A 27,452-nucleotide genomic window follows, 5' to 3' on the forward strand; every position below is an offset into this window, starting at 1 on the left:
TTTAAATACACAATTCTTCTATGGATGAAGGCATGTCTAACAGTTAGGTTAAACAGTCAAAACATGTAAGGTCCCGATGAGGAAGAGGTGGTAGTTTTTCTTCCCTAGAAGGTACGACTTGTTGCAAAGCAATGTATCACTATTTCCTGGTCAGGCCTTCATTTGGGGTGAGCACTTTTTTTAAAAGGAAAAATTTAGGGGTTGAAACTACATTTGCAATCTTCTATCCTCACTGGATTCACACATTGAGGGAGTTAGGGTTAACCATGGAATAGTTCATAATCATATCATATATGTAGAATGATACAAGGTAAAGGTCACCATAGTCCGACCAAATCACAGGCTGCTCTTTCATTAGAAAGAGATGACTGGTGGTGGTTTAACCTGAGGGTCACCATGCCTCAGTTGAGAGGAGAGGTTGAGAATGAGAGTCCTTCATTGTAAACAAAATCAAAAATTGCTGGACTCAATCTAGTCTACTGTAGTCCCTGTTCAAAATGCAGTCTCCTCTACATTGGGGAAACAGTACACAAACTGGGTGACTGCTTTGCGGAATACCTAAGTTCTGATTTCAAAAACTGACCCTGAGCTTCCAGTTGCCTGTCACTTCACACCTTCATGTTCCCTGGCCAACATCTCTGTCTTGCCGTGGTGCTTCAGTGAAGCGAAGTTCAACCTGGAAGAACAGCATTTCATTTTCTGCTTGGGGATCCAACAGCCTTCAGGAATTGATTATAGAGTTCAATAATTTTAGGGCTTGAGTACTTTCTCCCATATCCTTAATCCAAACCCCACACTCCAGGTCACATTGGCTGCTACCACATTCAACCCATTGTCGCAGTCCCCATTAGCAGCTATTGATAATCCTCGACTGACCTTTGTCCAACTGTCGTTCTCCCTCCATGGTCTGCATCTCTGCCTATCACTTACTCCTCCCCTTTCCCATCTACCAATCTTGTGCTCGCTACAATCAGTTCTGAAGACTGGTCACTGGACCTGAAATGTTAACTCTGCCTTCTCTCCACAGATGCTGCCAGACCTGCTGGGAGTTTTTCCAGCAATTTGAATGATTTCCAGCATGTGCAGTTCTTTGTATATTCCTTCATTCTAACCTCAGATGGTGTGAGAATTGATGCACGCTGTTGGCATCACTGCATTGCAAATCAGCTGTCTGGATAACAACTACCCCGCTCCCCCACCCAAAAATGATACAACACAGAAGGAGCCCATTTGGCCTTTACTTGCTTTTTAAATTAGTTCCACTCTTCTGCTACTCTATCCCTAAAACCTGTGGCTTTCCTATTTATTACTTCAATTTGTTGTCGTGGAATCCCGACAATGTGGAAGCAGGCCATTTGGCACATCCAGGAAGAGAATCCCACCCAGACCTCTACCCCGTCCCTGTAATCCTGCACTTTCCATGGCCAAAGCACCTAACCTGCACATCTTTGGACTGTGGGAGGAAACCCATGCAGACATGGGGAGAATGTGTAGAATTTGCACAAACAGTCACCCAAGGCTGGAATTGAGCCCAAGTCCCTGCTGCAGTGAGGCAGCAGTGCTAACCACTGAGCCATTGTGCTATCCTTAATCCTCTGCCACTAAGCCTTCCCAATTGCCTTTGAGCTGTGAAACTATAGCAATTAGGAACCAACCATGTTGTGATACCATGGAATCACTCTTAGACCAAACCAGGTGAGTTTTTATTACCAGAAACTGATTTAGTTGCAATCACTGAAGCTTAGCTTTTAAACCATGATTCTCTGTTACTGCCCCCACCAACCATACATTAACCTAGGCCTCAGAATTTCAAATCCAGTGACATTACCACAACTCCCAATTCCCCCTAACTTGAATTGTCACCTGCCAGATTCACCAAAGAGATGGATCAATAGAGATGCAGTGACAGACATTTGATGGGATAATTCAGAATGGGCAGAGTAGGCACAATGCAATGAGAAAAATTCCGAGGGGAGGACCTTCCATTTTTAATTAACTTCAAAAAAGTTAGACAATATCAAACTTAAGGGGATTAAAGCATGTAACACAAAGTTGATTGGCATATTGGAAAGAATATATTTCCTTCCAATGACCACATTGTGGTAAAGAATGACCACAATCAATGAGGGAAAATTTAGAGGATTTATTCAATTCAGAATTGGAGCTAGGGGTGCCTATAGTCATCTTGCTTGCACCAGATTTTCAAATGAGCATCATTAATGATGCCTTGGCATATCAAGTACCAAGTTCCTACTTTTCCCCCCTCCATACCCTTAGATGCCATTTTTAGTTGAACAATTGTCTGGTGCTCTCTTGAATGCCTCATCTCAACCTGCCCCATCACACTTTCAGGCAGTGTATGGAATGCACTATCTACTAGCAACCTGAGAAGTCTTTTCACATTTGCCATCCTTGCTTAGAGTCATACAGCATGGAAACAGACCCTTCGGTCCAACTAGTCTATGCCAATTATGTTCCCAAACTAAACTAGTCCCAGCTGCCTTCTGTTACATCATAACTTAACTTCTTAACTTATACCAGCAACACAGAAAAGATTTATCCCGTGCAGTAATCTGTGAAAATTTGAGGCCAAGAACTAATTAAAGTAAAAATTAACAACTTTATTTCTTAAAGTATCACAGAGAATAATTAACTAACAATTATTTACAACTCTTTCGTCTAACCTACCTTTTACATTCCCTTCCATAACACTAGTCCAACAAAACCTCCAGTTAAGATTTACTTAAAAATTCAAATTTCAAAACCAGCCAGCTGTTTTTGAATCTTTTATTTGCAGATTTACTCTCCCGATCAGTGTTAATGTCTTTCTCTGCAAACTCCTTCTCTAGACAGGTACCTCTTGGACAGTTCTGACTAGTAGTCTACATCTGTTGGTTAGTGGCAATTCTCCTCCCAACTGTTCAATTTTCCCCAGTCTTATACCCCAAAGCATTGGATTGTGTCATTGGCTTTTAAGATAGTCAATGTACTAAATTCAAACTTGATTGGAATTTGGTATTTTTGGTATATAATTTAAACTGATTGGCCTAATTCAAATTTGTTTTTGTCTCTAGGCAACCAGCTACATTAACTGCTGGACCACATGCTTCATTGTATCTTGTTGAGAATACTTGGTGCTGTCAGGTAGTTCTGCTAGCTTTTGACTTTCTTAAAGGTACAGTACATCCACATCTTCATAACACTTTATTCGGCCCATATCCCTCCAAACCTTTCCTATTCATGTACTTATCCAAACATTGTTTAAACATTATAACTGTACCTGCATTTACCACTTCATCTGGCAGTTCATTCCACACACTAACCAATCTGTGTAAAAGGAAATTGCCCTTCATGTCCTTTTTAAATCTTTCTCCTCTCACCTTGAAAGTATGCCCCCTAGTTTTGAACTCCCCTATTACAGGGAAAAGACCTTTGCTATTCACCTTATCTATGCCCCTCATGATTTTGTAAACCTCTAGAAGGTCACCCATCAACTTCTGATGCTCTAGTAAAAAACATCCCAGCCTATCTGGCCCTCAAACCCTCTATTCCAGGCAACATCCTGATAAATCTTTTCTGAATCCTGTCCAGTTTAATAATATACTTCCTGTAATAGATCAACCAGAAGAGGTCCCACCAATGTCCTGTACAACCTCCACATGATGCCCAACTCCTATAATCAATGGTCTGAGCAATGAAGGCAAGCATGCTACATGCCTTCTTAACTACCCTGTTCTACCTGTGACATAAATTTCAAAGAATTATGTACCCAAACCCAAAGGTCTCTTTTCTCTAACACTACCCAAGGCCCTACCATTAGTTGTAGAAGTCCTGCCCTTGTTCGTTTTATCAAAAGGCAATGCCTTGCATTTATCCAAATTAAACTCCATCTTCCACTCCTCAGCCCATTGACCCAATTGAATAAGATGTCTTTGTAATCTTAGATGACCTTTTTCACTGCATTATACCACCAATTTTAGCGGTCATCCACAAATTTACAAACCATGCATCCTATATTCTCTTAGAAATTATTTATGTAAATAACAAAAGTGGACCCAGTACCAATTCCTGTGGTACTCTGCTGGTCACTGTCATCTAGTCCGGAAAAACAACCCTCCAACTCCACCATCTGTCTCCTACTGACAAACCAATTTTGTATCCAATTGGCTAGCTCACCCTGAATCGCATGTGATCTAACTTTTACTAAGTCTACCATGCAGAACCTTATCAAAAGCTTTATTAAAGTCCAAGTAATCTATGATTTTTTTTTATTCCTGACTAGAACCTCAATATCTTTATTCATTCATAGTTTCCTAATTTTACCAGCCAAACCTTTCACTCTCACAGGAACATAACGCCTCTGAACTCTTGTTAACACACTTGTGAAAGCCTCCCACTTGCCAATCATCTCTTTACCTGCAAACAATCTACTCCAAGACGTGGAAGTGCCAGTGTTGGACTGGGGTAGACAAAGTTAAAAATCTCACAACTTTAGGTTATATTCCAACAGTTTTATCTGGAGCAGCACTCCGAAAGCTTGTACTTCCAAATAAATCTCTTGGACAATAGCCTTGATTCAACATCAATTCTTGAAGGTTGTTGTCTCATACTATTAAAGTTTGACTCTTTTGCAAATCATTTAAAATCGATTCCCTTTTGAAAGATACTTGTTTCCTCTTTTAAAGCTCTCATGGAATATGGTGCCAATCACTTGTACCCATTTTCTGATTTTACTTTAATATGATGCAGGAACGTGAGTGTTTTGGACATTATTGGGAGTTGCCCCGCACAAAGATGGCAGCCGCTCCTGTCTTGCCCGGGGCGGGAGGCGGATTGGACTGCGTGGCGGATGTGAGGTCAGTAGGTTTTCGGTAGCGGTTGGCGGCCGGTGGCCGGGAAGGATGAAGCTGGTGTCCAGGACCGTGTTCGTCCTCTTGCTGCTATCTGGGCGTTTCGCGGCCGCCGTGGAGCCCATCAGCATGGGGATTGCTGTCGGGGTGGCCACCGCTCTGACCGGCCTCCTCAGTACCTTCCCCACCCTGTACTGCAGGCTCCAGGAGTGCTGTGAGGCCCGCTGGGTGCAGCTCAACTTCACAGGTAACCCCCCACCCCCCTCACTGACACACATACCCCCCCCCTCACTGACACACATACCCCCCCCTCACTGACACACATACCCCCCCCACACACCCCCACTCTCACTGACACACATACCCCCCCACACACACCCCCACTCTCACTGACACACATACCCCCCCCTCACTGACACACATACCCCCCCCCCACATACCCCCCCCTCACTGACACACATACCCCCCCCTCACTGACACACATACCCCCCCTCACTGACACACATACCCCCCCCACACACCCCCACTCTCACTGACACACATACCCCCCCACACACACCCCCACTCTCACTGACACACATACCCCCCCCTCACTGACACACATACCCCCCCCACACACCCCCACTCTCACTGACACACATACCACCCCCCTCACTGACACACATACCCCCACTCTCACTGACACACATACCACCCCCCTCACTGACACACATACCCCCCCCACACACCCCCACTCTCACTGACACACATACCCCCCCCACACACCCCCACTCTCACTGACACACATACCCGCCCACACACCCCCACTCTCACTGACACACATACCCCCCACACACACCCCCACTCTCACTGACTCACATACCCCCCCCACACACCCCCACTCTCACTGACACACATACCCCCCCCACACACCCCCACTCTCACTGACACACATACCCCCCCACATACCCCCACTCTCACTGACACACATACCCCCCCACATACCCCCACTCTCACTGACACACATACCCCCCCCACATACCCCCACTCTCACTGACACACATACCCCCCCCACATACCCCCACTCTCATTGACACACATACCCCCCCCACACACCCCCACTCTCACTGACACACATACCCCCCACACACACCCCCACTCTCACTGATACACATACCCCCCACACACCCCCCTCACTGACACACATACCCCCCCCTCACTGACACACATACCCCCCCCACACACCCCCACTCTCACTGACACACATACCACCCCCCTCACTGACACACATACCCCCCCACACGCCCCCACTCTCACTGACACACATACCCCCCCCACACACCCCCACTCTCACTGACACACATACCCCCCCCACACACCCCCACTCTCACTGACACACATACCACCCCCCACACACACCCCCACTCTCACTGACACACATACCCCCCCCACACACCCCCACTCTCACTGACACACATACCCTTCCCCACACCCCCACTCTCACTGACACACATACCCCCCCCACACACCCCCACTCTCACTGACACACATACCCCCCCCACACACACCCCCACTCTCATTGACACACATACCCCCCCCCACACGCACCCCCACTCTCATTGACACACATACCCCCCACACACACCCCCACTCTCACTGACACACATACCCCCCCCCCACACACCCCCACTCTCACTGACACACATACCCCCCCCACACACCCCCACTCTCACTGACACACATACCCCCCCACACACCCCCACTCTCACTGACACACATGCCCCCCCACATACCCCCACTCTCACTGACACACATACCCCCACTCTCACTGACACACATACCCCCCCCCCACATACCCCCACTCTCACTGACACACATACCCCCCCCACACACCCCCACTCTCATTGACACACATACCCCCCCCACACGCACCCCCACTCTCATTGACACACATACCCCCCCCCACACACCCCCACTCTCACTGACACACATACCCCCCACACACACCCCCACTCTCACTGACACACATACCCCCCCACACACCCCCACTCTCACTGACACACATACCCCCCCCACACACACCCCCACTCTCACTGACACACATACCCCCCCCATATACCCCCACTCTCACTGACACACATACCCCCCCACACCCCCCTCCCACACCCCCCTCCCACACCCCCCTCCCACACCCCCCTCCCACACCCCCCTCCCACACCCCCCTCCCACACCCCCCTCCCACACCCCCCTCCCACACCCCCCTCCCACACCCCCCTCCCACACCCCCCTCCCACACAACCCCCCCCCCACCCCCCCCCACACAACCCCACCCCACACACTTCCCCCCACACCCCCCCCCGCTCTCACCCCCCCCCGCACTCACCCCCCCCCGCACTCTCACTCACCCCCCGCACTCTCACTCACCCCCCGCACTCTCACTCACCCCCCGCACTCTCACTCACCCCCCGCACTCTCACTCACCCCCCGCACTCTCACTCACCCCCCGCACTCTCACTCACCCCCCGCACTCTCACTCACCCCCCGCACTCTCACTCACCCCCCGCACTCTCACTCACCCCCCGCACTCTCACTCACCCCCCGCACTCTCACTCACCCCCCGCACTCACACTCACCCCCCGCACTCACACTCACCCCCCGCACTCACACTCACCCCCCGCACTCACACTCACCCCCCGCACTCACTGACACACATACCCCCCTCACTCTCATACACCCCCCCCACTCACACCTCCCCACACACACACTCATGTCCCACTCACACCCCCCCGGATGCACCCCCCCACTCTCAGCCCCCGCTAACACCCCACACTGCTCACCCCCCCGCTCACAACCCCCCCGCTCACAACCCCCCCGCTCACCCCCCCACTCACTCACACACATACCTCCAACACGCACACCACACACTCACACCCCCATACACATTCCCCCCTCCCCACACACTCTCCACACACTCACTCACACCCCCAACACATGCACCCCCACACACTCTCACACACACTCACACACCCCCACACACTCTCACACCCCCCACCACACACACACACACCCAACACTCTCACACACCCCAACACTCTCACCCTCCAACACTCACATCGCCCCCCCACACACACACACACACACACACACACACACACACCCCACCCCAACACCCCCACCCCCAGGCTACTACAGGAGTGCAATGAGGCCCGCTGGGTGGAGCTCAACTTCACAGGAAACCCCCCCCCCCCCCCCCACCACACACTCACTCACATACCCCCCCAACAACACACATACACACACACCCCCCCCCCCCTCCCCCAAACACTCTCTTTCTTCCCCCCCACACACACACACACAACCCCAGGCTCCAGGAGCGCCATGATGCCTGCTGGTTGGAGCTCAACTTCACAGGTAACCCCCCCCAAACTCTCACTCACACACATACCCCCCAAACACACACACACCCCCAACACACACACACATGCCCCCACCCCAACATACACACCCCCCACAACACACACACACCCCAGGCTCTAGGAGTGCTGCGAGGCTCGCTGGCTGGTGCTCAACTTTACAGGTAACCCCTACAACTCCTCCCCCCCATCGCATACCCAGCCTCATCCATGGGCTGAAGGGGGTTTGGAAGGTCTGAGGGAAGTGTTGGAGGGACAATTTCCACTCTGAGGATGTGGGAAGGAGGACCGATGTCTGGTCTGAGGATAGTGTTCAGTCTGAGGGTGTGGGAAGGATGGTGTCCGCACTGAGGGTATTGGAGGGCTCGTGTCCAGTCTCAGGGTGGTGTGGGAGGGTTAGTGTCCAGTCTGGGGATAGTGTCCGGTCCGAGGGTGGTATGGGAGGGACGGTGCCTGGTCTTTGCCAAAGGGGGCTGTTGAGTCTGGATCAACAGGTATACTAATCAGTAAGGGAATTGAGGATTTTGGGGAAAGAGAGGAGAAAGATTTCAAACAGGTAATTAGGTAATCTTGGTGTGCAGGTACATAGATCCCTTAAAATTGCCACCCAGGTGGACAGGGTTGTTAAGAAAGCATATGGTGTTTTGGCTTTCATTAACAGGGGGAATTGAGTTTAAGAGCCGTGAGATCTTGTTGCAGCTCTATTAAACTTTGGTTAGACTGCACTTGGAATATGGCGTCCAGTTCTGGTCGCCCTATTATAGGAAAGATGTGGATGCTTTGGAGAGGGTTCAGAGGAGGTTTACCAGGATGCTGCCTGGAATGGAGGGCTTATCTTATGAAGAGAGGTTGACTGAGCTTGGACTTTTTTCATTGGAAGAGAGGGGACCTAATTGAGGTGTACAAGATAATGAGAGGCATAGATAGAGTTGATAGCCAGAAACTTTTTCGTAGGACAGAAATTGTTAACACGAGGGGTCATAGTTTTAAGCTGTTTGGCGGAAAGTATAGAGGGGATGTCAGAGGCGGGTTCTTTCCGCATGGAATGCGTTGCCAGCAGCAGTTGTGGAAGCGAGGTCATTGGGGATATTTAAGAGACTGCTGGGCATGCATATGGTCACAGAAATTTGAGGGTTCGTACATTTTACCTCACATGAGGATCAATGGTCGGCACAACATCGTGGGCTGAAGGGCCTGTTCTGTGCTGTACTGTTCTATGTTCTATGTAATTGTTTTTGCACAGTGATTCACGTGTGGAATGAAATTCCAGAGGAAGTAGGTGGATGCAGGTACAGTTATATTGTTTAAAAAGCATTTGGATAACTACATGAATAAAATGGGTCGGTTTCTGTGCCATGTGAGTTTGACTGAGTTGAGGATCAGCAGATCATCTATGATCTCATTGAATTGTGAACTAGACTCAATGAGCAGAATGGTCTACTTCTGTTTCAACGTCCCTCTGTCCTATGATCTTATGGTCTGGGTGCATAGAATTGAGGCATTTTAATACGGCACAAAGAGAATCTATTGCCATGGGCAGGAGTAACAGTAACTGGAGGATGTTAATTTAAGGCAATTTACAGAAGTAATGTGGAAAGGTGAGGATTATTTTGAACCCACAAGTAATGATCTACAATGAAAATGAAAGTGCCAGAATAACTCAGCAGGTCTGACAGCATCTGTGGGTAGAGGAACAGAGTTAACATTTTGAGTCCATTGACTCTGCTTTCATTTGACTTATGATCTTGAATATGCTGTCTGAAAGGGCAGTGGAAGCGGAGTCAATTGTGATATTCAAAGAGGCTATTATTAAATATTTGAACGAGAGAAAATTCAAGTCCATGAGGAAAAGACCAAAGGAATGAAACTGAGCTTTTTCAAAAAGCCGGTTCTGGGCGATGGGGCAACTGACCACCTTCAGTACTGCATGTTTCTGTTCTTAAAATCAAAATACTTTTTATCACTTTAAATATAAATAATGGTAGTGAAATTCTGCCTTTAACAGGAAGCATTTATTTGTGTAATGATCTGAACTTTGTTTGCATAACCAGGATTGAAGATGGACTTGGAAAACAAGCTGTTTGGACAACACGTTGCCAAGCAAGTTGTCTTGAAGGCAGTCAAAGGTTTCTTGATGAATCCAAACCCCAAAAAGCCCCTCACACTTTCACTACATGGCTGGACTGGGACAGGCAAAAATCTAATCAGTAAAATAATTGCAGAGAACATTTATAGAAATGGACTGGAGAGTAACTACGTTCATCAGTTTGTCTCCACTTTGCACTTCCCTCATCCTGAATATCTCAGCCAATATAAGGTAATATTTCAGTTTGATAAAACTGGTGATTAGTTTGTTCCTTTGGCAGAATGTATTATATTGCACTTTGAACTGCATTTTACATGCTTTCTATTTTTGTTCTATGACACTGTTTGCCAATATTGTTGTCTTCTCAGTGTCACAATATTAGCTTCTATTCAATGTATTTTTGGTCATATGTATGAGCTTCTCTCCATTATCTTAGTGTATTTTGTTATCTTTTCAGACTTCTATTTCTCTTCTCTGTCTGGCTCATTCCCCATTACTAGGTCCACGAGCAAATCTTCACTTTGTAATATTCAATGGGACAAGTACAGTTATGAGTTGGTTATAGTTGAAGCATTAGTAGAAGTGAAGAAAGAACTGTGACTACAATGAAGCTAATGAATTTAACAATTCATTATGGGATTTGACAATCAGTGGGTGGACCAGCATTTAGTGCCAGTCTCTTAACTGCCATTGAGAAGGTGGTGGTGAGTCGCTTTCTTGAAATGCTACAGTTTGTGTGGTTTAGGTGTACCTATGGTGCTATGGGAAGGAGATTTAGGGTTTTGAAGGAATGCTGATATTGTTTACAAGTCAGGTTAGTGCGTGGCTTGAAGGAGAACACACAGATGGTGTTTCTATGTACCTACTGCCCTTACCCTGCTAGGTTTATAGGTTGCACATTTGGAAGATGATGTCGAAGGAACCTTGGTGAGTTACTGCAGTGCATCTTGTAGATGGTACACTTTGTTCCTCTGTGCATTAGTGGTGGAGGATTGGGTGTCAATCAAATAGGCTGCATTGTCCTTGGTAATGTTAAGGTTCTTTGGTGTTGTTGATATTGTACCCATCCAGACAAGTAGAGACTATTCCGTCACACTCCTGAATTGGGCTTTGGAGGTGGTGGACAGACGAGTCAGGAGGTGAGTTACCCTTATGAGAATCCTAAGCTTCTGACTTGCTTTTGTGCCCACAGTATTTAAGTGGCTGGTCCAGTTAAATTTCTTCTCAAGGGTGACTCCAAGATGTTATGTTAGGAAGAGTTATGAGCTAAATTTTCATTGAAGGATTGAGTAGATTCCAAATACACTTTCAGCAATGAATTCTCATTGTAATCTAATTGAGTGTGTTCGGGTGATGCCATACTTGAAATAAATGAACATCTATCTCAACCTTGCCTGAATTCTTGAGGTCAAATTAATGCTAGAAAATCATTCCCATGTATTTAATAATTTATTGTATAGTGTAATGTACAATTGATGAGCATGATGTAATGGTTATGTTAGTCATGTGATGACAATAATGAGAAGTGCTGTTGTCAACACTACATGACCCACAAGGCACCAATGGTGGTTTAGTGTTGTAAGAGTAGTAGCTGTGCAAATCAAGAAGAACTAGTGAAATGCTGTAAAGTGAGTCATGCTAATGTTGAAAAGAATGGTGTTCTTTCCCATAAAATAATGAAACACAGAAGGATGTTATTTAGCCCATTCTGCCTGTGCCTGCGCTTTTACTATCCAATCAGTCTTATTCTCCTGCTCTTCCCCTTCTCTTATAATTTCTTCATAGGCTGGTGAGACCAGCTATTGTTGGCCATCCCCAATTGCTTTTGAGCTGAGTGGCTAGTTCGGCCATTTTAGACAGCAATTAAAGGCTACCCATTACTGTGGATCTGGAGTCACATACAGAGCAGATCAGGTAAAGATGATGAATTTCCTTTCCTGAAAGATATTAGTGAACCGGTTGGGTTTTTATGATTTTATGGTCACTGTTCCCTATGCTGGCCCTCATCTCTAGCTAATGTGGTGGGATTTCAATCCATATCCCCAGAGCATTAATCTGGGCCTCTGGATTACTCATCCAGTGACGTCACCACAAAGCCACCATTTCTCCTATAACCCTACAGTATCCACCCATCCTGAGAAACAAATCTTCAGGTCTCTCCATGGCTGTTTTGAGAATTTGAATTCAGTATTTAAGAAATCTGGAACTAAATGGCTTGGATCAGTAAAAGTGACTGTAAAGCTATCAGCTTGACATTAAACCCAGTTCAGTAGTGCCATTTGTTGGGAAGAAACCTGCTGTTCTTCGGATACCATGTTAATGTGATGGATTCTGAGTGGCCAATGAGCAAGTTACTCTTCTTCCAAAACCTGAGGCACAGCTGTGGTGGAATAAATTGACCACTTTTGGCATGAATTTGCTTTATTACCTGTTTAGTACTGGTTAACATGGTGCTGTTCATTGTGAAATTATCTGTGGATGCTTCCGCACTAACTTACCACAATAACTTGCCCTTTGGTACGGTTTGTCGATTGTTAAATTGTTTCCTTGCTAAGTATGTAACCATCAAAATGAGTCATTCAATGTAATTCTAATGGCAGCAATTAGACTTTGACAGGAAAACACCAGCACTATTCCACCTACGGAGATCTTACATTTTCTTGCAGTGAGAACTTCACCTGCTGTTAATATATACTCTCGTGCAAAGGCTTGGAACACACCGCAGTTGTTTTCTGAAGCAGATTGAATTGCATTTAATAGGCTAGCAGGCAGCACTCCAGGACAAAGCAGCTCACTTGATTGTTAACCCTCCATCCACCATCAGCAGCATGTACCATCAAAATATTTTGCTAAATCTGTACTGAAACTTAGTTACACCCTAATTGCCTGGCCACCATATCATAAAAAGTGAAGTACTGTGCCAACACTAAAAAGAATATACAGGCTCCAAAATGAATGGAGTTAATATATATAATTTTGAATTTCTCCAGGGCAATTAGGTGTCACTGGCTTGTTGTCCATTCCTAATTGCCCTGGAGAAATTAAAAAATATACATTACCCTTCCACTTCTATGTCTTATGGTCTCCATTCTCTTTGCCTGTATATTCTTTTTGTAATATGGTGGCCAGAAAATTAGGGTGTAACTAAGATTCAGTACAGATTTAGCAAAGTATTTTGATGGTACGTGCTGCTGATGGTTGATGGAGGGTTAGGTAAAAACAATGACTGCAGATGCTGGAAACCAGATTCTGGAGTAGAGTGGTGCTGGAAAAGCACAGCAGTTCAGGCAGCATCCGAGAAGCAGGAAAATCGATGTTTTGGGCAAAAGCCCTTCATCAGGAATACAGGCAGAGTGCCTGAAGGGTGGAGAGGTAAATGAGAGGAGGGTAGGGGTGGAGAGAAAGTAGCATAGAGTGCAATAGGTGAGTGGGGGTGGGGATGAAGGTAATAGGTCAGAGAGGAGGGTGGAGTGGATAGGTGGAAAAGAAGATAGGCCAGTAGGACAGGTCATGGGGATCGTGCCGAGCTGGAAGTTTGGAACTGGAGTGAGGTGGGGGAAGGGGAAATGAGGAAACTGGTGAAGTCCATATTGATGCCCTGGGGTTGAAGTGAACCGAGGCGGAAGATGAGGCGTTCTTCCTCCAGGTGTCGGATGGTGAGGGAGCGGTGGTGAAGGAGGCCCAGGATCTCCATGTCCTCGGCAGAGTGGGAGGGGGAGTTGAAATGTTGGACCACAGGGCGGTATGGTTGATTGGTGCGGGTGTCCCAGAGATGTTCCCTAAAGCGCTCTGCTAGGACGGGTCCATTCTCCCCAATGTAGAGGAGACCGCATCGGGAGCAACAGATACAATAAATGATATTGGTGGATGTGCAGGAAAAACTTTGATGGATGTGGAAGCTCCTTTAGGGCCTTGGATGGAGGTGAGGGAGGAGGTGTGGGCGCAGGTTTTGCAATTCCTGCGGTGGCAGGGGATGATGCCAGGACGGGAGGGTGGGTTGTTGGGGGGGCGTAGACCTGACCAGGTAGCCACGGAGGGAATGGTCTTTGCGGAAGGCGGAAATGGATGGTGAGGGAACTTATATCCTTGGTGGTGGGGTCCGTTTGGAGGTGGCGGAAATGTTGGCGAAGATTGGTGGGGTGGAAAGTGAACACCAGGGGGGTTCTGTCCTTGTTACGGTTGGAGGGGTGGGGTCTGAGGGCTGGGGTGCTGGATGTGGACGAAATGCGTTGGAGGGCATCTTTAATCACGTGGGAAGGGAAATTGCGGTCTCTAAAGGAGGAGGCCATCTGGTGTGTTCTGTGGTGGAACTGGACCTCCTGGGAGCAGATACGGCGGAGGCGGAGCCGGATGAGCCCTCATTTCTTAAAAACCATCCCGTATTCCCAATTTCTCCGCCTCCGCCGTATCTGCTCCCAGGAGGACCATTTCCACCACAGAACACCAGATGGCCTCCTTCTTTAGAGACCGCAATTTCCCTTCCCATGTGGTTAAAGGTGCCCTCCAACGCATCTTGTCCACATCCCGCACCTCCGCCCTCAAACCCCACCCCTCCAACCCTAACAAGGACAGAAACTCCCTGGTGCTCACCTTCCACCCTACCAACCTTTGCATAAATCAAATCATCCGCCGACATTTCTGCCACCTCCAAATGGACCCCATCACCAGGGATATATTTCCTTCCCCACCATTTTCCGCCTTCCACAAAGACCATTCCCTCCGTGACTACCTGGTCTGGCCTACGCCCCCCCAACAGCCCACCCTCCCGTCCTGGCACCATCCCCTGCCACCGCAGGAATTGCAAAACCTGCACCCACACCACCTCCCTCACCTCTATCCAAGGCCCTAAAGGAGCCTTCCACATCCATCATATTTTTACCTGCACATCCACCAATATCAGTTATTGTATCCGTTGCTCCCGATGCTGTCTCCTCTACATTGGGGAGACTGGACGTCTCCTAGCAGAGCACTTTAGGGAACATCTCTGGGACACCCGCACTAATCAACCACACTGCCCTGTGGCCCAACATTTCAACTCCTACTCAGCCGAGGACATGGACGTCCTGGGCCTCCTTCACTGCCGCTCCCTCACCACCCGACGCCTGGAGGAAGAACGCCTCATCTTCCACCTTGGATCAATGTGGACTTCACCAGTTTCCTCATTTCCCCTTCTCCCACCTCACCCCAGTTCCAAACTTCCAGCTCAGCACTGTCCCCATGACCTGTCCTACTGGCCTATCTTCTTTTCCACCTATCCACTCCACCCGCCTCCCTGACCTATCACCTTCATCCCCACCCCCACTCACCTATTGTACTCTATGCTACTTTCTCCCCACCCCCACCCTCCCCTCCTTTGTCTCTCCACCCTTCAGGCACTATGCCTGTATTCCTGATGAAGGGCTTTTGCCCGAATCGTCGATTTTCCTGCTCCTCGGATGCTGCCTGAACTGCTGTGCTTTTCCAGCACCACTCTACTCCAGTTGATGGAGGGTTAACAATCAAGTGACTGCTTTGTCATGGAGTGCTGTCTGCTAGCCGATTAAATGCAATTCAGTCTGCTTCAGAAAACAACTGCAGTGTTTTCCAAGCCTTTGCACGAGAGTATATATTAACAGCAGGTGAAGTTCTCACTGCAAGAAAATGTAAGATCTCCGTAGGTGGAATAGTGCTGGTGTTTTCCTGTCAAAGTCTAATTGCTGCCATTAGGGTCGCTCACAGTGCCATTAGAAGGGGAGCTCTAGAATTTTGATCTACAACAGTGCAGAAACAGTTACATAGTTCCACAATAATGTGTTGTGACTTGGAGAGGGTGCATTTGTTGCCCCGGTCCTTCTAGCTGCAAGAGGATCAAGGCTTGGACGACGCTGTTGCTGGAGCCTTCATGTGTCACTGCATTGCATCTTGAGGATGGTACACATTGTTGCTACTATACACCTGTGTAAAGGGAATGAATGTTGAAGGTTGTGGATGGGGCCAATCAACAGGTTGTTTTGTCCTGGATGTTGGGCTGCTTGAGTGTTTTTGGAGCTGTACTCATCAAGTGGAGAATGTTGTGTCATGTTAAGCAAAGCATAGCAGATTCTGGAATGCTTCAATTTCTGAGAAGACATGAATGGTGCTAAACATTGTACAACTTTCAGCAAAGATCCCCATTTCTGACCTTATGATAGAAGGGAGGTCACTGATGAAGCAGATGCTTGGGCCTAGGCACCATCCAGAGGAACTCCTTTTTATGAAGTGTAATTTATTGAAGGAAACTTTTGCTACCTTAGATGTTGTCTTATGGCAGTTAAAATACTGTAGTCATAAAGTCATAGAGATGTACAGCACGGAAACAGATCCTTCGATCCAACTCGTCCGTGCTGACCAGATATTCCAACCCAATCTAATCATATTTGCCAGCACTTGTCCCGTATCCCTCTAATCCCTTCCTGTCTTGGAAATTTCAGCTTTCCTTGTATGTTGTGGCTTTAAATTTAATGGAGAGTTGAAAATTATTCAGCATATTGATGAGTTTCAGTTCTGCTTCGGAGAGTCCAAATATCCCGTATTTCAACACACATGCAGCAGGTAATGGTGCTATATGACCGAATCTCACTTATAATGCGAGTTAGAGAGGGGAAAAATGTAGCCCATGAAAATCAAGTAGTAGTCCTCAGTTTGGGGCGATGGTGGGAGTAGAATTATTTCAACCTTTTGGAATGTCACCGCCTGAATGTCCCCTCCTCACCACACAGCATCCTGACTTAGAAATATATCACCATTCCTTCTCTGTCACTGGGTCACAACTCTGAAATTCTGAACTCCTTCCCTAACAGCACTGTGCTTGTACCTACAACAGATTGAAGTAGTTCAAGAAGATACTCCACGATGTCTGAAGGTTAGCGGTCCCCAGATTCCACAAACAAACATGAAAGGATTAAACACTTGAAAGAACTACAGGGAAAGAGAAAGGAATTGAGGTTAGATTATTGTAATGTGGAGCAAGTAGGAGGGCAAATACAATGGCCCAAACTGGCCGCCTCCTTTGCTTGCATTTCAGTACTCGGTCTTTAAAAATGTCACTGCAATAATGGTAGTTATTTGTGCAATCCTGGAGCAACCATTCTGTAATATCAATTGATCTTGACTGCAGGCAATATGTCATTGCACCAGTGACACTGTGAAATAGAATCTGAATCATTTGAGCCTGTGTAAGGGTGAATGGGGTGGAGAGAAGTGACAAAGGGATGTCAGCTGTATAGCTATGTATCTTTTTGTATCAAAGTAAATGTTTTCTCCCACAGGAACTGCTACAGAAATGGATTCGCGGTAACGTTACCTTGTGTGGCAGGTCCATGTTCATATTTGATGAAATGGACAAAATGCAAGCAGGCCTTATTGATGCCATTAAGCCTTACTTGGACTACTACGATAACATTGATGGCGTAGTGTACCGGAATGCCATTTTCGTCTTCCTGAGGTAAATCAGGGTTTATTGATTTGAATTTTATTACTTCCTCTAGACCCCATGAACACACTAAGTCACTGAATGTAGGTTTGCTCGCTGAGCATGAAAATGAACCTTCCAGTTCAGTGAGCAAACCTACATCCAGAACCTCTACCTGTGCTACAAATCTTCTCAAAACTCACTAAGTCACTGACTTAATCCATTGCTTTGTAAAATCAGTGGATAGGGCAGTGCTATCAAATACAGATAAACATGAGCATTATTGCATGTCTAAGGAAAGTTTTTCTGATACCTTTACTCCGAACATGGTGTGGAAATTGCTACAGATGAAGTAACAGCATGGCTGCCTCATAGTGCCGGGGAATTCACCCAGCCTCGGGCAACTGTCCGTCTGTGGACAGTTTGCATGTCTTCCCCGTGTCTGTGTGGGTTTCCTCTGGGTGCTCCGGTTTCTTGCCACAGTCCAAAGATGTCCATGTTACATGGATTGGCCATGCTAAATTGACCATAGTGTTCAGGGATGTGCCCGCTAGGTGGGTTAGCCATGGGGAATGCAGGATTGCATGGGTAGCAGGAGAGTCTGGGTGGGATGCTCTTCATTGGGTCGGTTTGGATTTGATGGGCCGAATAACCTGCTTCTCCACCGTAGGGATTCTATGATTCAAAGTTGAAAGTAATCTGGGAGAAGTAATTTTCATCCTAATGTGTGCCACTATGGTAGAGCAACAATCAACAAAACAAATGAAATGGTCAAAAAGAATTGAACAAATTAAATTACAATTTTTTAGAAAATTATTTTAGTGTGCCAGTGTGCATCAGTAATGGAGGGAGTGACTGTGAAAGTGGTGGATGGGGTACCAGGCAGGCTGATTTATTTTGGGTGGTGTGGAATTTACTGAGTGTTATTGGAGCTGCACTCACTAGGCAAGTGGACAATACTCTATCTCATTCCTGACTCATACCTTTGGGGAGTCAGGAGGTGAGTTACTAACTGGCTTGATTACCAGCCTCTGATCTGCTCTTGCAGCCACAGTATTGATATGGCTACTCCCATTGATTTTTCTGGTCAGTGTTAACCCCTAGAATGTTAGTCCAAATCACTTTGAGAACTATTATTTTGGGAGGACACAAGTCCTTTAGTGGTTTTCACAACCTCAGGATGTCCCAGAGTGCTTGTGCCAAATTAATTACTTTGAAGTGAAGTTACCGTTCTAATGTAAGAAACACAGCACGTTCCCACAAACAGTAATGAGATGACCTGATAACCTGTTTTATTGATAATGTTTTGGGGTTCAATATTGGTCAAGAACAGCTTCCCTGCTGTTCTGTGAAATAGTGCTTTGGGACATTTTACATACAACTGGAAAGATATAAGGCATAGGATTGGAAGTAAGGCCATTCAGCCCATTGAGTTCACTCCACCATTTAATCATGGCTGATGGGCATTTCAACTCCACCTACCCACACTCTTTCCCGTTTCCCTTAATTCCTTGCACGGTCAAGAATTTATCAATCTCTGCCTTGAAGACATTTAATGTCCTGGCCTCCACTGTGCTCCTTGGCACTGAATTCCACAGGCCTACCACTCTCTGGCTGAAGAAATGTCTCCTCATTTCCGTTCTAAATTGATCCCCTCTAATTCTCAGGCTGTGCCCATGGGTCCTAGTCTCCCCACCTAATGGAAACAAATTCCCAGCGTCCACCCTTTAGGCAGGATTGCACCATTCTGTGTTTTACACTGAAGTTTTCACCTAGACTTTCACCAACCAACCCAACCACCCTGTAGCTGGGACACCCGGACCAACCAACCCAACCACCCTGTAGCTCAACATTTCAATTCCCCCTCCCACTCCACCAAGGATATGCAGGTCTTTGGACTCCTCCATCGTCAGACCACAACAAAACGACTGTTGGAGGAAGAACGCCTCATCTTCCGGCTAGGAACCCTCCAACCACAAGGGATGAACTCGGATTTCACCAGTTTCCTCATTTCCCCTCCCCTCACCCTGTCTCAGTCAAATCCATCAAATTCAGCACCGCCTTCCTAACCTGCAATCTTCTTCCCGACCTCTCCGCCCCCACCCCAGTCTGACCTATCACCCTCACCTTGACCTCTTTCCACCTATCACATTTCCGACGCCCCTCCCCCAAGTCCCTCCTCCCTATCTTTTATCTTAGCCTGCTGGACCAACTTCCCTCATTCCTGAAGAAGGGCTTATGCCCGAAATGTCGATTCTCCTGTTCCCTGGATGCTGCCTGACCTGCTGCGCTTTTCCAGCAACACATTTCCAGACCTAGACTTTGTACTCAAGCCATTGATGTCCCACAGTGATGGTGGTGAGGGAGACATTATTGGTTAGCTAAAAGGCTATTGGGGGATGAGGAGGAATTATTGATAAAAATCAGAGGGCACATCATTTGTGATTTGACTTGCGTGTATACCCTACAGATTTCCATTTGCTGGTCCTAATTTCTTTTTCCCCCATTATAAACAGTAATGCGGGAGGAGAAAGGATAACTGAGATTACGCTGGACTTTTGGCAAAAAGGAAACAAAAGGGAAGATATTCATTTGAAGGACCTTGAGAGTAAAGTATCCCTTGGAGTCTTCAATAACAAAAAAAGTAAGTTTGCTTGCCACGTTTTAGCTAGGTTTGAAACAGGCTGTGCACTGGTTCATCCTGTCAACATCACACCCCTTCACTTAATCTTATTTTCAGGCACTCTTTGCTTACAAGTGGCTATTAGGAACAGGGAGGCAAAAAAATTCACTAGTGATCTAAATCTTTAATCTCCGTATGAACAAAACTGGTTGTTTTCAGTGTAGTCTGTCCCAATACTCATCGGTTTGCAGAATCTTTTACCCTTGCCTCCTGAATGTGCTGGCTGTCATCTGGTGAGGCCAATAAATCATTGGTTCATGTCGAGATTTAGATAGTGATGTAAGGAGGCTGTCCTCAGCACTGCCTGGTCCAGTCCTTGCACTTGCATGCAATTGAATGCCAATCTCTTAAGGTCAATGGAAGAATGGTCGAGCCCCTTTTTTTTCTTTTGGGAACCCTGGTCTCTGTGACTAATTGCAATTTTCTGATGCTGTGTGCTTGAAGGCTACTTCGATTCAGACTCTGGATGTTGGGAGTATTATAATTTGCAGGATGCAACAGTAGGTACCTGCACTGAGTTTATTTTGGGCGACTGTTTAAAAACAATGGAACTTCTCCATTCCCTCTTTCATGTGGTAACTGGGTAGCAACCCTTGAGCTTGCATCCAACTTGGGCAATGGACCTCTCTTCCCCCTCTATACTAAACTGTAAGTCAATCTGCTGTGTAAATTGTCACCCCCTGCCCTCATTGAGTTGCTGTGAGAGTTAGGTAGAAATGTGGATTGACTTCTCCCATCTTCCCATAAAATCATAAGAAGTAGGAACAGTAATAGGCCATTCGGTCCCTTGTGTGTACTGTGTCATTCAAGAGGACCATGGCTGATCTGACATTCCTCATCCTTTCTCCTGCATCCTAATGGTTGAGTTTCCTTCATCATCTTCAAGTGGTATTTACACACATCTTTAATTAATTGAACATGCCAAGTTGTTTCACAGGAACAATATGAAACAGAATTTTGCACTGAGCCAATTGGAGATAGCCCTTAGATCAACTTTGTCAAAGAGGTCTGTTTACTTAAGAATTAAGAGCAGGCAGAAGCCATTTGACCCCTCCAGCCTGCTCTGCCATTCATTAAGACTGTGCCACTTTCCTGTTGACTCCCATCGATCTTGACTTTTTTTACATCAAAACTTTTTTAAACTTTTGAAGTATGTTCTAAAGCACAAAGTGAGGAGAGGTTTGTGGAAGAATTTTCAGAATGTCAGCTGCTGAAGGCACAACCAGTAAGCATGAAGCAATGGAAATTGAGAATGTGCAGGAGTCTGGGATTATAGTACAGAGATCTGGAAGGTCTGTGGAACTGGTGGATGTTACGGAGATGAAGACAGACAAGACTCTGGAATAGATTTGAAAAATAAAGGATGAAAATTTTAAAGCTGAGGTTTTTCCACACTGGAAGCAAGAGTTGTAGATGGATGTGGATGAAATTTAACACAACGATCGAAAACTTTGCCTGTTGACAATCCGTGGCTATTCAGTCTGGGTAACCAATTCATTTTTGCCTTGGATAGGTGGATTTTGGCATACCAGTCTCATTGACAAAAACCTGATCGACTACTTTGTCCCGTTCCTTCCCCTGGAATACAAACACGTGAGGTTGTGCGTCAGGGAAGAACTGAAAGCCCGGGGTTACGAGGAGGACGAACATATCATGACGGAAATAGCCAATGAAATGACATACTTTCCAGAGAAAGAAAAGATCTATTCAGACAAAGGCTGCAAAACAGTGGCCACCAAGGTGGACTTTTATTTGTAATGTGTGTGTTTGTTTTTTTTAAATTGGAAAATACTTTGCTTTTCTACACTGGATACTTTTATATAAAAAAGTAATTAAAATTGAAGCAATCCATTGACTGCGGAAATGTATGTTCTCCTTGACTTGGGGATATGGACAACACCCATAACTACCTGTAGCCCCTTCCATCCAAGCTGAGGTTATCACAGGTTTTTCTTGGGGTGATCTCAAGCAGATATTTATGAATTGGGAGTACCACACTTTGTTTACATTGTAATTTTCAACCAACTATTTCATACAATGGGACATCGCTTATCAGACTATTGCAAAATCTAATCAGTCAAGAGTGTGTTGTATTTCTTGGAGTTGTTATCCTTAATCTGTGAACCTGGCTATTAAAATTTATTTATGTACTGTGAATTTATATCCCACCACCATCCCAGGAGAGAATGTGGGAAGTGGTAATTTTTTGACCCCTTTCATTGGGTTCATGTACTTCATGTGCATTGGATACTCAATTTCTTATTCTCTCCAGTGGACCAGATGATCCAGGGGAAAGCCTCTTCAACACAGACCCTTTGGTTACTGAATGATATTTTTCAATTTGCTTTGAGCTTATCACAGAATGGTCAAGGGAGCTTTTGCCTCTACATTTTTATCACTCGAAACACGATGCATTTTAAGTTTAATCAAAGCCAATTAAAATGGTGGCATTCCTCACAAACATTGAATCTTGTCTGTTTTAGCTTTTACTTTGTGTTGTACTGAATAATTCCTGCAGATGCCTGGTTAGCCTTGGTGTCTCATTCAAGGGTCTGGTTATGTGAATAACCCAATATAAAGTAAAATATATATTATGTATTGTTACCTTTTTAAAAGTGAATTTTTTAACCAAATCTTTCATTGATAATAGGTTTTTAAAAAAAATAAATTTGAAGATGTTCAAACACATCATTTTTCCAGATTCGATTTTAAATTTGGAATTTTTTGTGATTGAATATTTGTGTAAAATGACTAGGGAGACAGTCAGTCTCAACTAACATTCAGTAATACAAATTAAAGGCTGTCTTATCAGCCCAAAGGAGTAGATTGTCAGGTCTGTTCATATTTCTGACTTTGGGTCAGTTGATAGCACAGCCTCCTTCCTCCCTCCCACTCTGGTAAGAAGGGATTTAAACTTGGGGCTGTTGGATTGATAGTAATTTTTGTCAAAGTTATTTCATGTAGATGTTAAGCTGAGTAATAGTTTGCAGTTTTAGATTTCGAATGATGCTGGATTGTGGGAATCAAATGTGAATCAAATTGTGTGACTGTGAAAGAAACTAAAATTGTAATAAAGGTGAGATGTACAGAGTATGATAGTAATCAGGAATTTGAAATTTTCATTAAAAAAACTAATGGCAAAACTATTAGGAGAAAAATATAACTGAATTTTATTTTATGAACTTTGTGTCTTTAAGTAAAGAAGAAACCTAAATTTTGTTTTAACCAATGAGAAAATTTGACTGTAGCAGAAAGCATCTTGTGAGTAGCAAAAGCAATGTACTACCATCCCTTTGTGTCTGGTCTCCCTGCTGTCCAATCTGTAGGTCTCAATACAGCTCCTAAGTGACCCTTTATTAGTTGGTGCCTTCAGCTTCATTGTCGAAAAGTGTGGTGCTGGAAAAGCACAGCCAGTCAGGCAGCATCCGAGGAGCAGGAGCGTCAATGCTTCGAGCAAAAGCTCTTCATCAAGAATGCTTCAACAGCTGACTGCCACTTGCTTTTCAGTTGTCATTGGCGTTTTGTTACCTCTGTTGGCTCTGAATAGAGGGTAATATAGAATGATGCCGTTGGGCTGGTTCATTCCTGTTATGATTAGTGACTGTAATTAAATCTATTCCTGGAGGTTTCATCACACAACTTGTCCCCACACTCCAAGCGGTAATCAGCTAACATATCCATTCTTGTGACATTCTGGATAGCAGAAAGCCGCCTCACCCAGTGAGATGATGTTTGACTGCCCTCCAATCAGCCCTATATATTTGTATATGGTGAAAAGGAATATTGAAAAATGACCAAAAATAATATAGTTTTTAAATATCCTCATCATTGTTCTCCAGTCTTGTACACAGGAGAGGCCTGAAAATTGATCTTCACTTTCTCGAGGTTCCAGGCCAGTCCTGGAGAGTTAGCAGTCTTAATATTATACTAGGTTGTGGTATCCTGGAGGCCTGCCTCCTTATCTTGTGCTATGTTAACAGAGTGGTATTCCTCAATGTCCATGACAGTATTGGTAAGAGCAACCACCACCAGTCTTTGTGAAGACAAAGTCCCGCCTTCATGTTGATATTATTCTCCATTGTGTTGTGTGGTGTTTTTGCTGTGCTAAATAGGACAGACTTGAAACAGGTCTAGCAACTCAAGGCTGTGGGGCATCCACAACAGCAGGATTGTACTCCAGCACAATCTGTACCCTCATGGCCTGGTATATCCCCCACTTAACCAGGGTGCAGGAGAGCATGCTAGGAGCAGCATCAGGCATACTTTAAGATGAGGTGTCAACTTGGTGAAGCCACTGAACATGACTACGTGAATGAGAAATTACAAAGGAAGCAAGTGATAGAGCTATGTAATCCCACAGCAACGGATCAGATCTAAGCTCTGCAGTCCTGCCACATCCAGTTGTGAATGGTGGTGGACGATTAAACAGCTCACTGGAGGAGGAGGCTCCACAGATTTCCCCATCCCCAATGCTGGAAGAGCCCAGCACGTCAGTGTAAAGGATGAAGCTGAAATATTTGGAGCAATTCAGCTGGAAGTGCCAAGTAGATGATTCATCTCTGCCTCCTCCAGTGGTCCCCAGCATTACAGGTACCAGTCTTCAGCCAATTCAATTCACTCCATGTGATATCAACAAATGGTTGGAGGCACTGGATACTGCAAAGGCAACAGACCCTGACAACTTGTGCTCCAGAACTTGCTGCCCCCTAGCCAATCTATTTCATTACAGTTACAACACTGGTCGGTACTTAGCCAACAATGTTGAAAATTGCCCAAGTATGTCTTGTACATAAAAGCAGGATAAATCCCACCCTGGCCAATTACAGCCCCATTCGTCTACTGTCGATCATCAGTAAAGTGATGGAAGGGGTCATCAACAGTCCAATCAAGCAGCACTTGCTCGGTGACGCCCAGTTTGAGTTCCTCCAGGGCCACTCAACTCCTGAACTTAATACAACCTTGGTTCAAACATGAACAAAAGAGTTGAATTTCAGAGATGAGGGGAGTGTGGCATCAGCAAGCCCTAACAAAACTGTAATCAGTGGGAATCGGGACAAACTCTCCAGTGGTTAGAGTCTTATCTGACACATAGGAAGATGCTTTTGGTTGTTGGAGATCAGTCAGCTCAGCTCCAGGACATCTCTGCATGAGTTCCTCAGGGTAGTGTGCTAGGCCCAACCATCTTCAGCTGCTTCATCAATAAACTTCCCTCCATCATAAGGTCAGAAGTGGGGATGTTTGCTGATGACTGCACAATGTTCAGCACCATTCATGACGACTCAGACACTGAAGCAGTCAGTGGTCAATGGTAACAAGATCTGGACAATATCCAGGCTTGGGCTGACAAGTGGCAAGTAACATTTGTGCCACACAAATGCCAGTCTATGACCATCAAGAGATAATCTAATCACCGCCCCTTGACATTCAATGGTGTTACCATCACTGAATCCCACTATCAACATCCTGGGAGTAATCAGTGGTCAGAAACTCAACTGGACTCACCACATATATGTAGTGGCTACAAAAGCACGCCAAAGGCTAGGAGCACTAATGGCATTGTGGTCAATCCACAGCAGGTGGACTGCAGCAGTTCAGGAAGGCAACTCACCCCCACCTTCTCAAGAGGCAGCTAGGGCAATAAACGGTGGCCCATAAGTGTCATAAGTACCAGCCGTTTAGAATACCATGGCTTACACAGGGAGAAAGGTTGAAGCATGCAGAAAAATACACCAAAGCAGCAGGAATTCTGCTAGATCACTCTCTCGCTCCATGAGCAGTAATGGTAGCATGATTATCCAGAGGTCTGGACTTATGAAGACATTGGATCTAATCCTACCACAGCAACTGGAATATTTAAATTCAGTCAATTTAATTTGGTCAGAAATAAAGAGTTAATATCAGTAATAATGACCATCACTGTTTAAAAATAAGGGGCCACCCATTTAAGCTACAACATTTTTGTTTCCCCATAAAGGATTGAGTCTTTGGAATACTCTGTCTCCAAAGACAGTGAAAATTGCAATGGGGTAAAAGGTTATGGGGGTAGGTGGACTGTGGAGTAATTATATCAGCCATGGGGCTGAATGGAAGAATGGGGCCAAATGACTTACTCAAGCACCTTTATTTGTAAAAAAACAATGTTTCACTAATGCTCCTTGGGGAGGGGAAATTCCCAGCTTAACCTGGTCTGTCCAATGACTCCAAACTCTCAATAAAATGGTTGTCTCTTAACTGACCTCTGAAACAGCCTTGCAAGCCACTCAGTTGTGAAGAAGGTAACTCACCTTCTTCAGGGAAGTCGGAGTTAGGGGTTGATTGCTGGGTTCACCAGTGATACCCACGCTTCATTTTTTAAAAAATCACAAAGATACAGCAGAAGGTGTAGGTGCAACAGTGCTATGGGTTAGTGCACTTTCTGAAGCCTGGGAGTAAAGATCCAAGCTACTGAATTAGCAGCAGTGGTGCGGGAGTTTGAAATCTGTATTTCTAATCTCTTCACTGGCTTCTAAAAGTAAGTTAATAAATTTTTCAATGCTTTTAAGTATGATCCCTCATACTGATACCAGGCTTTTTTGATTTGATTTTGACTTCTTTGACACATGCATACATCCCGGCACAGTGGCTAGCACTGCTGCCTCACAGCACCAGAGACCCGGGTTCAATTCCCGCCTCAGGCGACTGTGTGGAGTTTGTACGTTCTCCCCGTGTCTGCGTGGGTTTCCTCCGGGTGCTCCGGTTTCCTCCCACAGTCCAAAGATGTGCAGGTCAGGTGAATTGGCTATTCTAAATTTCCCGTAGTGTTAGGTAAGGGGTAAATGTAGGGGTACGGATGGGTTGCGCTTCAGCGGGTTGGTGTGGACTTGTTGGGCCGAAGGGCCTGTTTCCACACTGTAATCTAATCTAATCTAATCCCGTACTATGCCAGGACACTATACCTACTGAAGGCTGCAGTGCCATCGACCTGGGAGCAAAGGACTGCCTAGCTGTTTTTGGCTGGGTGAAAATGATCAGG

General features: G+C 45.7%; 1 protein-coding gene across 1 annotated transcript; it reads left to right on the forward strand.

Annotated features, from left to right (window-relative positions):
• The first annotated feature begins 4,886 nt into the window (after positions 1–4,886).
• Positions 4,887–23,531, forward strand: tor1 (torsin family 1). Its single transcript, XM_043720518.2, has 5 exons — positions 4,887–5,097; positions 10,294–10,559; positions 17,615–17,790; positions 20,274–20,401; positions 21,954–23,531. The coding sequence occupies exons 1-5, from the start codon at positions 4,902–4,904 to the stop codon at positions 22,196–22,198; spliced, it is 1,011 nt and encodes a 336-aa protein (XP_043576453.1). The 5' UTR covers positions 4,887–4,901; the 3' UTR covers positions 22,199–23,531.
• Positions 23,532–27,452: the final 3,921 nt, after the last annotated feature.

Source organism: Chiloscyllium plagiosum, unplaced genomic scaffold, assembly GCF_037043375.1.
Source record: "Chiloscyllium plagiosum isolate Xiang-an unplaced genomic scaffold, Cpla_swu_hap1 HiC_scaffold_21, whole genome shotgun sequence".
In the NCBI taxonomy this organism is placed as follows: Eukaryota; Metazoa; Chordata; class Chondrichthyes; order Orectolobiformes; family Hemiscylliidae; genus Chiloscyllium; species Chiloscyllium plagiosum.

Bases quoted from the DNA above. Each gene is read 5' to 3' on its own strand.
- tor1 (XM_043720518.2), top strand. From the start codon at position 4,902: ATGAAGCTGGTGTCCAGGACCGTGTTCGTCCTCTTGCTGCTATCTGGG. The intron at 5,098-10,293 runs GTAACCCCCCAC...TTGCATAACCAG, and splicing joins GGTGCAGCTCAACTTCACAG to GATTGAAGATGGACTTGGAA. The intron at 17,791-20,273 runs GTAAATCAGGGT...CATTATAAACAG, and splicing joins GCCATTTTCGTCTTCCTGAG to TAATGCGGGAGGAGAAAGGA.